General features: G+C 35.0%; 1 protein-coding gene across 1 annotated transcript in view; it reads right to left on the bottom strand.

The window, feature by feature from the left end:
- The window catches only part of ERBB4 (erb-b2 receptor tyrosine kinase 4), a 1235763-nt gene that overhangs the window by 300517 nt on the left and 921929 nt on the right, over window positions 1-13317 (bottom strand). The window contains exons 10-12 of the mRNA XM_061147924.1: window positions 12483-12556; window positions 11512-11602; window positions 9606-9805 (exon numbers count right to left, since the gene is read on the bottom strand). Coding sequence (XP_061003907.1) covers window positions 9606-9805; window positions 11512-11602; window positions 12483-12556 — 365 coding nt within the window. The remainder of the gene's footprint in view (window positions 1-9605; window positions 9806-11511; window positions 11603-12482; window positions 12557-13317) is intronic.

Below are 13317 nucleotides of genomic sequence, written 5' to 3'. Positions count from 1 at the left end.
TCTTCTTTTTCATTGTACAAGACCACCTACATATGCTGTTTGCACTCCCTACCATATGTAGATGCATGGGTTTGACTTGGAATGTCTTTGGGCAGACGCAATTAATCTTTTTTTATGAAAGCTGAAAAAGATGATTTAGTTGTCATAATTCAGTTTTTTTCTGATTGGATCAACATAGATCAAATCTTTACTCTATGACTAGCCATGCAGCCTTGGGCAATTATTTACATATTACTTATCTGTAAGCAAATAATAACATCTACCTTTCTGGGTAGATTAGACATCATATTACTAGCATATAATGCAGAGTTTTTTAATTTATCTATGCCCTCAGTAAATGTACTTAAGAGAAATGTGGAAACATACAAGTATACCCATATGTTTACTTTTAGAACTATTTGTTGAGAAATTTCTTAGTTTATGCTGGACACTGCTAAGAAATGGGGATAAGAAGGACATATGAAATAGCATACATATTGTGTTATGTCGTGCTTACAGCCTAGTTATGAAGACAGCACTAGATAAATAATTTTTATACATATATATAAACAATCTCTATCTATCTATATGTATATATATAGAGAGAGACAGAGAATATAATGATTTTCCTAACCTAATGGGTAGGTGTCATAAGATCAGCCCACAGAAAGAGGGACAACAATTTGAGATGAGAAGGATAAAATAAAAATTATTAAGGCAAAGAGGGCTGGGGAAAATTGGGTTTTACAAATCTAGCCATTAAGAGTCTAAGCAGGGAATAAGATTAGCGCTTTCACAAAATTGACTGGACTTGCACACTGAGTGGGAAAGGAATATCTGATGAGCCACTGAGCTGAGCAATGGCCAGAGTGTGTAGGAACTATTGGCGATTTAAAGGCTTTTCTGCTTTGGTCAAAGATCTGTAGGAAATTAATGAAAGGATTTAAGCAGAGAAATTATGAGGCCTCCCTGGTGGAACAGACGGTAAAGAATCTGCTTGCAAAGTAGGAGACATGGGTTTGACCCCCGAGTCAGAAAGATCCCATGGAGAAAGGAATGGGTACCCTTTCAGTATTCCTGCCTGGAGCATTCCATGGACAGAGGTACCTGGCGGGCCACATACAGTCCATGGGGTCCAAAGAGCTGGGCATGATTGAGCAACTAACACTTTCTATAAAATATCACTTCAAATGCTTTGAAGGGACTGACTTAAAAACATATTTGAACAGTTTGTGGGAGAGAGAAAATAGTTGAACTGTCCAGAGATAGGCATATTTGACCCAAGCAGGGTCACAAAGGGTTCTTTCCACAACATAGGTGCTGGGAGAGAGAAAGTGGGCTGTTTGACCCACACTCATAACCCTGGAGAATGTTCTGGGCAGGGATAAACATTTTTAGTGACTTCTAAATTTTTCTTTTTTAATTGGAGGATGATGATTTACAATGTCTGTTAGTTTCTCTTGTACAACAACTTGAATCAGCTAAAAGTATACACACACTTCCTCCTTCTTGAGCCAAGCCCCATCCCAGCCCTCTAGGTCCTCACAGAGCACCGAGCTGAGCTTCCCTATGTATACAGCCGTTTCCCACTAGCTATCTATCGTATGCATGGTTCAGTTCAATCGCTTAGTCGTGTCCGACTCTTTGCACCCCGTGAACTGCAGCACACCAGGCTTCCATATCCATTACCAACTGCCGGAGTCCACCCAAACCCATGTCCATTGAGTCGGTGATGCCATCCAGCCATCTCATCCTCTGTCGTCCTCTTCTCCTCCTGCCCTCAATCTTTCCCACCATCAGGGTCTTTTCAAATGAGTCAGCTCTTGGCATCAGGAGGACAAAGTATTGGTGTTTCAGCTTCAAAACATCAGTACTTCCAATGAACACCCAGGACTGATCTCCTTTAGGATGGACTGGTTGGATCTCCTTGCAGTCCAAGGGACTCTCAAGAGTTTTCTCCAACACCACAGTTCAAAAGCATCAATTCTTCAGCACTCAGCTTTCTTTAGAGTCCAACGCTGACATCCATACATGACCACTGGAAAAACCTTAGCCGTGACTAGATGGACCTTTGCTGACAAAGTAATGTCTCTGCTTTTTAATATGCTATCTAGGTTGGTCATAACTTTCCTTCCAAGGAGTAAGCATCTAATTCCATGGCTGCAGTCAATGCAACTAATGAAGAAAGCAGAATCAGGCAATGTCGAAGAATTGAGTCATGATAATGTTTAACCCCTAGAGCCATCTGTGCCTGAAGGAATATCCCCCTTGCACTTCCCAGTTCTGTGAGCTGATAAACTCTGTTTTCTTTTCTTTTAATTATGTTTATTTTTGTTATATAAAAAGACAAAGTTTGCACAATTATGACCATTTTTTATTTTTTACAGATTTACTAGATAAAGTTTTTAGTCTTCTAACATTGCTTAAATTTAAGATGTACAATGTGATTTGATACCCATATAAGTGTTGATCACAATAAGTTAATATAATACATCCTTCACTTCACATAATTACTATTTTGTTGTTGTGGTGGTGGAAACATAAAATCTCTACTCTCATTGCAACTTTCAAAGGTAAAACAGGGTTTTGTTAACTATAGTTGCTATGTTGTACCTTAGATTCAGTAGTCATGTATGGATGTGAGAGTTGGACTATAAAGAAAGCTGAGCATCAAAGAACTGATACTTTTGAATTGTGGTGTTGGAGAAGACTCTTTAGAGTCCCTTGGACAGCAAGGAGATCCAACCAGCCCATCCTAAAGGAAATCAGTCCTGAATATTCATTGGAAGGACTGATCCTGAAGCTGAAGCTCCAATACTTTGGCCACCTCATGTGAAGAAGCGACTCATTTGAAAAAACCCCGATGCTGGGAAAGATTGACGGTGGGACGAGAAGGGGATGACAGGATGAAATGGTTGGATGGCATCACCGACTTAATGGACATGAGTTAAGATAACGTGCTGCAGTCCATGGGGTCACAAAGAGTCGGACACGACTGAGCAACTGAACTGAACTGAACTGAACCTTAGATCTCCAGAACTTAAAACTTAAAGTTTGTACACTGTGACCAGTATCTTACTATTTCCCCTACTCCTCAGATTCTGGCAGTCATCATTCTACTGTTTCTGTGAGTTTAATGGTTTTAGATTCTGCATCAAAGTGCTATCATACAATATTTGTCATTCTCTGTCTAACTTAATCCACTTAATATCGATGTCCTGAATGTCTACCTATGTTGCCACATATGGAAGGATTTTCTTCTTTTTTATAGTTGAATATTCCATTGTGTGTATATATCAATCTATATACATGAAACATATGCTTTTTACAGTCAACTGTTGACAGACACATTGTTTCCATATCTTGACTATTGTGAATAGTGCTGCAATGAACGTGAGGATGCAGAGAAGTGAAATTGCTAGGTATAGTAATTTTATTTTTAAATTTTTGAGGAATTTCTATACCATTTTCCATTATGACTGCCTCAATTTACATTCCCTCCAACAGTGTACTAGAGGTCCCTTTTCTCCACACCCTCACCAGCACTTGTTATCTCTTTGGTTTTTGATAATAACCATTCTAACAGATATAAATTGATGTCTCACTGTGGTTTCAATTTGCATTAATATTTCCCTATCCCCAGGTGGCGCTAGTGGTAAAGAACCTGCCTGCCAATGCAGGAGAAGTAAGAGACATGGGTTCTATCCCTGAGTCAGGAATATCCCCTAGGGAAGGAAATGGCAAGCCACTCCAGTATTCTTGTCTAGAGAATCCCATGGATGGAGGAGCCTGGCGGGTTACAGTCCATAGGGTGAAAAAAAGTCAGACACGACTGAAGGGACTTAGCACACACATTGATTAGTGACGTTGAGTGTTGAGCACCTTTTCATGACTTGCTGCTATTTGCATGTCTTCTTCAGAGAAACATCTGTTCACATTCTCTGCAGTTTTACACCAGATTGTTTGTTATTCAGTTTTTGAGTTCCTTATATACTTTTATATATACTTGTATTAAGGCCTTATCAGATACATGACTTCCAAATATTTTCTCCAATTAGATAGTTTGGCTTTACATTTTGTTGATTGCTTTTGTTGTTGTTTTTGCTATGCATAAACTTTTTAGTTTGATGCAGTCCCACTTATTTTTGCTTTTGTTGCTTCTGCTTTCAGTGTCCTTTCCGTAAAGTCATTACCAAAACCAATGTCAAGGAACCTACAATCTTCAATGTTTCTTCTAGGAATATTGTGTGGTCTTATGTTTAAGTCCTTAATCCTTTTTGAGTTCATTGTTGTGAGTAGTATAGGATAGGGGTGTGATTTCTTTCTTTTGCATGTGAATATCATTATTTCCCCATCTTAATTTACTGATCAATTATCCTTTTCTTATTGAATATTCTTGTCTTCCTTACTAAATATTAGTTAAACTTACATGTGGTTTTATTTCTGGACTCTTGATTCTGCTTCACTGGTCTATATGTCTGTTTTCATGCCAGTAGCATAGTTTTAATTGCTATGGCTTCTAATCAAATGTTTCATTATCTATTTACCAAAAAGTATGTATTATTTTATATATGTCTATTGTTTTGTATTCTAATGATGATAAACTATTATAATTAGAAAAATAAAATTATTTCCATTTGGAAAGATAATTATTGAATATGGTTTCTCTCTTTATGCTGGGTTTCAGTGCATTCATGCAAATAATTTTAAAATGGAGATGTATCATTTCAAATGTAACTAGATTATGAAAGTTTCGTTAATTTTTATCTCTTCATTGTTTATATTCTGGTGTTAAAATGTTTATGCTTAATTATTTACAGAAACCTCAAATACTGTTATAAACAGTCTAAATCTCCTTCCAACTAGCACTGTTTTGTCCCAAAACCATAAAAATAAAGGAGGCAAAAAATGTTCTAGCTTTTCATGCCCTGGGGTTTCTCTCAATCTCTTCAAACCATAAAGTCTTTTTTGAAATTTTTGACTTCAAAGATTAAGACTGCTCAAGTTATAGTCACACTATACAGATGAGGTGAAGTTTTTCTTTTATTGTCATTACTGTTTTAAGTCATGCTGAACTAAAAAAATTACTTAAAAATCAAGGCTTTTTTTTTTTCTTTTAAACTACCAAGGTGATATATAGATTTAGTGAGAGTATTTTATGGTGACTGTAGGTATGTGCATTTATCTGTGTGCGTGCATGTGTTCTAGGGTAGTGTACACGTATATGTGCTTTGTGAGTATATAAATACATACTTTATGCTGTATGTCTGTGTATCCAAGTCTTGTAATGAATATGTATGTGTGCTTGTGTGTATCTCGTGTGTGGTATACTAAGAAAGAATGTCTAAAAATGCAGTATCTACAATTTAAAATTAGACAATATTTAAGTTTACCCACTTGCAGATAATACCGTGGGTAATAAAATGGTCTCAATGGCATGTGGGCAGCCATTGCAGGCTCAGTGTAAACATCAGCAACACCTCTGAGATCAAGTTTATGGGATAATTGCATTTCTAAGAACGCTGGATCCAATGTACTATGAGACCGAAGCCTAACTTTTGATAAATGGATTTCATGCAAAAATTTTTCACTCTAAGATGTTAAAAATGAAAAATAAAATGCTTAATTTTATTCTACAGCACCTCAAAGCTGCTTTCTTCAAACTGTTTCATTTCTTCCTCAAACTGTTAAGTCAACCGTAACTCTACAGAACAATAAAATATGTTCACGGTTTTAAAAGTGGCTAAATGTCCAAGAGATATAATGCTGAAAGCTGAAGAACGTGTCAGATTTTAGGTTATTATTATTAATCTTCTCTTGGTTGTTTGAAAATTTTACAAGTCTTAAAGAAATAAGAAATAATTGCATAAATTTTTCCTATCTTGCTTTTTTTAGCTAGTTTATTTCTGCATTTTCTTTTCCCATTTGTTTTTTATTCAGGTTTACAAAATGTAAAAGAAAGGACTTAAAAAATGACTAAATGAGTCAAAGAATGTTTTTCTTTGATTCTTTTATTTTTTCTTCAGGTTTTATTTTCATGGTTAAGTCTTATTTTTGAAAGCTAGTAATACTATTGTTTTATTTTCAATTTGTTTTGTTTTTTCCAAAAACAAAATTTTCAAACAGTGTACTAAAAATTTTTTCAAAAACAAAAATTTCAAACAGTGTACAAAGAATTTCAAAGTGAGAGAACATGAGAGTATAACTCTGACTTAGAGAAATATTTATGTTAGTGTTGAAAAATATTCTATTTTACTTCCCTGGATAATCTACTTTGTCTGGGGCATGTAGAAAAACAGATATAGTAATATGGGATAAAAACCTTAGGTATTACAGAAAAAAAGAGCAAGCTTTCTGTCAGGAATCAGAAATATATAAAACCAAGGAAACAATCTAGGCTCAATAAAAGGATAAATCTCATTCAATGTGGATATGTATATTTTGATATATAATAAGATTTTATATTTCTTGATTCTATGAGGAACAAAATAATATATAAGAACTTAAGTTCACTCAAAACAAGAATTTCATGTTGCAATCATGTTGAAATAGGTCTGTTTTCTCTGGAAAATATATTTAAGGATCCAAGAGAACTAAAGTGTGAATTCCTCACAAACTATAAGTTATATTTTATAAAAATTACTAACCTAAGCTGCCTTAAACCCTTTCTGGAACAAGGTGGGATACAAATAAATAATTAACTGACCAAATAACCTGGTAAATTTAAGTCATGTTAACTTCAGGCTGGAATCAAGATTGCCAGGAGAAATACCAATAACCTCAGATATGCAGATGACACCACCATTATGGCAGAAAGTGAAGGGAACTAAAAAGCCTCTTGATGGAAGTGAAAGAGGAGAGTGAAAAAGTTGGCCTAAAGCTTAATATTCAGAAAACTAAGATCATGGCATCTGGTCGCATCACCTCATGGCAAATAGATGGGGAGACAGCAGAAACAGTGTCAGACTTTATTTTCTGGGGTTCCAAAATCACTGCAGATGGTGACTGCAGCCATGAAATTAAAAGATGCTTACTCCTTGGAAGGAAAGTGATGACCAACCTAGATAGCATAGTAAAAAGCAGAGACATTACTTTGCCAACAAAGGTCCATCTAGTCAAGGCTATGGTTTTTCCAGTGGTCATGTATGGATGTGAGAGTTGGACTGTGAAGAAAGTTGAGCACTGAAAAACTGATGCTTTTGAACTATGGTGTTGGAGAAGACTCTTGAGAGTCCCTTGGACTGCAAGGAGATCCAACCAGTCCATCCTAAAGGAGATCAGTCCTGGGTGTTCATTGGAAGGACTGATGCTGAAGCTGAAATTCCAATACTTTGGCCACCTCATGCAAAGAGTTGACTCGTTGGAAAAGACCCTGATGCTGGGAGGGATTGGGGGCAGGAGGAGAAGGGGATGACAGAGGATGAGATGGCTAGATAGCATCACCGACTCGATGGGCATGAGTTTGAGTAAACTCTGGGAGCTGGCGATGGACAGGGAGGCCTGGCGTGCTGCGATTCATGGGGTCGCAAAGAGTTGGACACAACTGAGCGAATGAACTGAACTGAACTTCTTAAGAGTTACCCTTTTTTTCAATGTGTCCTGTACTATTCATTAGGATGCTTAATGAACTTAATCATTACGTATGTATACCCTTGTGATTGTTCTGATGTTGAGATCAAAGAAGCAAGAAGACTTCCTAACAAAAAAATAAGGAATGAAACTTTTAAAAAGGATTGATCTATCATGACCACAATAAGAACATGCATTTGTTAGCAGATCATTTGAATTTGAAGTATTTTTATTTTATATTTATCATAAGTAAATCAGTACTATATTCCTAGTATGTCACCTATAGGATGTAGAAGAAAATATTACTAAGAAGAAAAACAGAGAAGAATTAAGTATTAGTCATTAGAATATCAAAGTATAAGATGGGAATGGCTTAATTATGTACTCAAAAAAACACTATTTGCTTCCATGTGACAAATAAATGATGGAAAAAATAATATGCAGTAAAATAAATGAAAAAAAGAAAACTCCACGACTATAAAAACTAATTTATGAAATGAACTTTCTTCTTGAATGGCAAACTTTTACAAGAGCATTGTTACATATTTCAAAAGAAAATGCAAGGGATTTCTGTGTGTTAATTTTATATCCTGCAACTTTACTATATTCATTGATTAGCTCTAGTAATTTTCTGGTAGAGTCTTTAGGGTTTTCTATGTAGAGGATCATGTCATCTGCAAACAGTGAGAGTTTTACTTCTTCTTTTCCTATCTGGATTCCTTTTACTTCTTTTTCTGCTCTGATTGCTGTGGCCAGAACTTCCAACACTATGTTGAATAGTAGTGGTGAGAGTGGGCACCCTTGTCTTGTTCCTGATTTCAGGGGAAATGCCTTCAATTTTTCACCACTGAGGGTGATGCTTGCTGTGGGTTTGTCATATATAGCTTTTATTATGTTGAGGTATGGAAAACAGTGTGGAGATTTCTTAAAAAACTGGAAATAGAACTGCCATATGACCCAGCAATCCCACTTCTGGGCATACACACTGAGGAAACCAGATCTGAAAGAGACACGTGCACCCCAATGTTCATCGCAGCACTGTTTATAATAGCCAGGACATGGAAGCAACCTAGATGCCCATCAGCAGATGAATGGATAAGGAAGATGTGGTACATATACACCATGGAATATTACTCAGCCATTAAAAAGAATTCATTTGAACCAGTCCTAATGAGATGAAGCTGGAGCCCCTTATACAGAGTGAAGTAAGCCAGAAAGATAAAGAACATTACAGCATACTGACACATGTATATGGAATTTAGAAAGGTGATAACGATAACCCTATATGCAGAACAGAAAAAGAGACACAGAAATACAGAACAGACTTTTGAACTTTGTGGGAGAATGTGAGGGTGGGATATTTCAAAAGAACAGCATGTATACTATCTATGGTGAAACAGATCACCAGCCCAGGTGGGATGCAGGAGACAAGTGCTCCGGCCTGGTGCACTGGGAAGACCCAGAGGAATCGGGTGGAGAGGGAGGTGGGAGGGGGGACCGGGATTGGGAATACATGTAAATCCATGGCTGATTCATATCAATGTATGACAAAACCCACTGGAAAAAAAAATAATAACAATAAATTAAAAAAAAAAAAAAAAAAAAAAACCTATCAAAAAAAAAAGAAAAGAAAATGTCCTTTTTTTCCCCACCACCTCTAAATGGCAAATATTTTGCTTTTCTATGTCACCAAATTCACTGAAACAAAGAGTAAACAGAAGATTTAAAAGTGGATTTCCACAAATTGATTGAATTTGAGGAAGCACCTGGGATGCCTATTAAATATTTAGATTCCCAGGTTCCACTTACACCTGTTGACTCTAAATCTCTACAGGAATTTCTTAAGATTAGGCAAGATTTGAGAACATGAAATACATAATGAAAACATGCAATATGTTATAAAAGTCACCCTTCTGATTGTTTTATACCAACCTTTTTTAAGTGTTGAGAAAAAAAAGGACAATCCTGACCTATGATTTTTAATTGTTTTATACAATGTAGAATATAAAAAAGATGTTTAAAGTTTCTAGGTTTTATTGCCTGGGTAATGTACTTACTACAGTTTTCAGCTTTCCTGTTGTCCCGAATCACTATCCTTTGGTTGACTGTGCTGAAGAGTGTTGTCCAGTTAATGGTATGGTAATAGCACAGATTGCTGTTGTCAGTGATATAGATGTTTCCCGCACTGATTTCTTTCAAGGACTGGAACTGTAGAGAAGTGATGCCCTGTTGCTTGAGGATCAGCAAGGAAAGACCACTAAAGAGAGGGGAAGGGAAAAAATGAAATGACAGTAATTGTTTTCTGGCCATGACATGCATTCCTCAAGAAAAATAAGGTTGTCATATTTTACTCCACAAACAATGTTAATAGAGCATAAAAAAGATTAAATAAGTAAACTTGTAATCCAAACATTATTTCTTTAGAATGCTATACACTGACACTTTCAAAAGTAATCATTTGACCCCCCCCTCAAAAAAGCTCATCTTTTAGAAATATGAATATCAGTGATATCTCTATTTCTCTCTACATATGTACCACCGACATAGCTACTCACTGCCTTTCTCAATCTTAAATTCATCAAGAATGAAATCCTGGATTAAGACTGAATAATTAAATACATGTTGATAGGGTGATTGTTCACCTATCCAAAATAAGGTATTAATTCTACTCTATTAAGTAAATTTAGACACACTTTCAGAGGGTACATATCACAGAGAATGACTATGGATATTTAGCTTTAATTTATACCTCAGAAACCAAAATATAATTATAATAGTTGAAAAATATATACAGATAGAAGATGTCAAAAATTAAAGAGAAGAATAAAATTAAACTAAAATTAAAAACAAATACTCAGAAGGCTTGGATAAATTAGAAAGCATCTCTAAAAGTTAAGTAACAACTATACTGTGGAAACAAATTATCATTTCAAGGATGCTGTTTTCATTTCAACATGGTCAACTTTGTAATTAAATTCTTTATTCATTCTCTAAAGAATAACTGTTTCCCAAATCTCAATCAACTTACGAACATTATTTTATATTTTAGAGATCAAAGCTGTCCCCTTTTGCTCCCTTATAAATCTAAGTTTGCTTTACTTTTAATACTCAGATTTTTTCTCATGTATTATATATATAAATAAATGCAAGATGAACTATAATACACATTTATACAATGTGTGTGTGTACCGAACTGGGAAGTAATTTGCCCTCTCAATTCTTTTTTTTTTTTTTTTCTCTCAATTCTTTCTTCCCATCATGACCACCCCTAATTGTTGATTACAACATGAGCATAACAATGCCTTGACTTAGATTTATAATATTTTATTCAATGGATAGTGAAAATTGGTTCCACATAGCATGTTCCTTTTTTATTACATTTACATTTTAGAACCTCTTACAGATATACCTATTTTAATTCAATAGACTTTCTGTGAACTATAATTACAGAGTATTTGATGACAGTATTGATTTTTGACATCTTTCAGATTTAAGTAGAAAAATTAAGTCTAAGTCATCTGATATAAATCAACTTTTAACTGTTCATAAATAACAATTTCATCCAGATGAATTCTAAAGTAAAATAAAAGCAGTGGCTTAATAAATAAAACATTTTTATTATATGAGTAAATATACTGACATTAGAACTTTAGAACAACAAAAACTTCTGAGCCCTGATTTTCTGTCCATTATTAATCAGCACTGCATGTAGGGTGGAGAACCAATTTCTAAAACATCAGTGCTATGACGCTTTGTCCAAATGATAGATTCAGATACCAAATGAGAACTTCCTGGTAAAACAGCATTTGTATCCCATATATCGATGCCATTACCAAGTCACTCAACTCTATCTTTTAATTATGATAACATACGATTGAAAAGAAGTTACTGTTTTATGTTTCGCATCATGTACTCCATACCTGTCAAACACTAACATTACTTTAATATTACATATATACCTACCTATAGAGTACTCTTCCACCAATGGTTACCAAGTTAGAAAAAACACTGAAGTCGGTCATGTTTGGAGGCCATGACTGTATGTTCAAGAAACCTACAAACCATAGGTGTAACAAAAATTCAGAATGTCATTTGTCTTAGTAACAGTGTTTAATACTAATTATTCTGGAGATATGATGAAAATGGAAGGCAAGAAAAGGACAAAAAATATTCCTATTTTTGAACCATTCTATCTCATGTTTTTTCTTCCAAGATTCAATGTCTTACCCAAAGTTTCTGGACTGCAGTCCTCAATAGATAATGAATGTCAGAATAATGAACATGAAGAATGAATGTTTTTCAGACATATAGAATCATATCACTGTATAGTATAAAGATTTAAATGATTCTTAATTGGATTCATCCTTCTAAAAGCAAAGATATTTAGTCTAACTAGATACATAGAAAAATATTGCTTCAATTTCCCTAAAATCTTTTGCCATCTTCTCTGTACATTTACAACATCAGCTGTCTGTCTTGCATCCTGAAATATATGTTTATACCTAACCCTCCTCACTTGATTTTATATTCTTTGATAGCAAGCTCATTCCTAATTCATGTCTATAGTCCCCATATCAACCACTCTGACAGTGCTGAAAACATCAGGTCCTCAATAAACATGTGCTAAATGAATCCTACATGTTACTCATTTTCAACAGTACTTGTGAAAACTAAATAGGAAAAAAAAATGGGTTCAAAAACCCACTGACATTTTCAAAAACAGTAACATCAAAATTTCAAGGGTACTTTATTTTTCTAGTTCCACAGTTTTCAAAATGTGCACAAATGCTAAGGAATTAAGACATTCATCATTTTAAATAATGCTTTTCTTAAAACTAGAATGTGCTTTGAAAATTCCAATACTATGTAATATTTTCAACAAAACACTAAAATTCCCATAGTTCATAACACAACAAACTCACACAAAAAGTTACCTGTTATCTCTCGGACTGTCCGAAAGACATTCAGTTTTTCTGGGTCTATGGCTTCAATTGCATTGTAAGGGTCCCTAGAAAATCAAGGAAAAAATGAAGTCAAATTTAAAATTAGAGAAAGGAGTGAAAAATATGAGAAATGTGACAGCAATTATTCCATTCAAATTGAACTTTAATTAGCAATGAGAAGGTTGTTGTTGTTTAGTCCCTAAAATGTGTCCAACTCTTTTCTGACACCATGGACTGTAGCCCACCAGGCTCCTCTGTCCATGGGATTTCCCAGGCAAGAATAGTGGAGTGAGTTGCCATTTCTTTCTCCAGGGGAACTTCTTGACCCAGGGATTGAACCCCTTTTTCGTGCATTGGCAGGTGGATTCTTTACCACTGAGGGACCAGCAAAGTCCAATAGGAAGTTTAGCAATGTTTTATGCAGACTTTTCTATGCAAGATGTGGAAGGGGATCAAAATGCACTTTGAGGACACCTTTATGACACAATATAAATTCTTGATTGAAGGCTATTCTAGATCCAGAGGAATGGTTGAATTTGACTCTCCTGAAGAAATCTCCACATATCGCAATTTCATTTATTAGCCATTTTATTTTGCCTTTAAAAGTCTATTCTCAACTGGGAAAATATACTCTGCAAATAAATTATGTTATGGCAAGAATAACTAACTTTTGGGCTTCTCAAAGCACACTAAAGTGCTAACAGAACTTGCAATTTCATAAGAAGGATAAAAACAAATACAGAACGTAAACATTTTTTTCTGTATCTTCACATTGATTATGAATGCAATCTTGCTCCTATCTGATTTATTTATGTTTACGTTCATA

The sequence above is a fragment of the Dama dama genome, chromosome 8 (genome assembly GCF_033118175.1).
Source record: "Dama dama isolate Ldn47 chromosome 8, ASM3311817v1, whole genome shotgun sequence".
NCBI lineage: Eukaryota > Metazoa > Chordata > Mammalia > Artiodactyla > Cervidae > Dama > Dama dama.
This window is presented reverse-complemented; position numbering and strand designations above follow the sequence as displayed.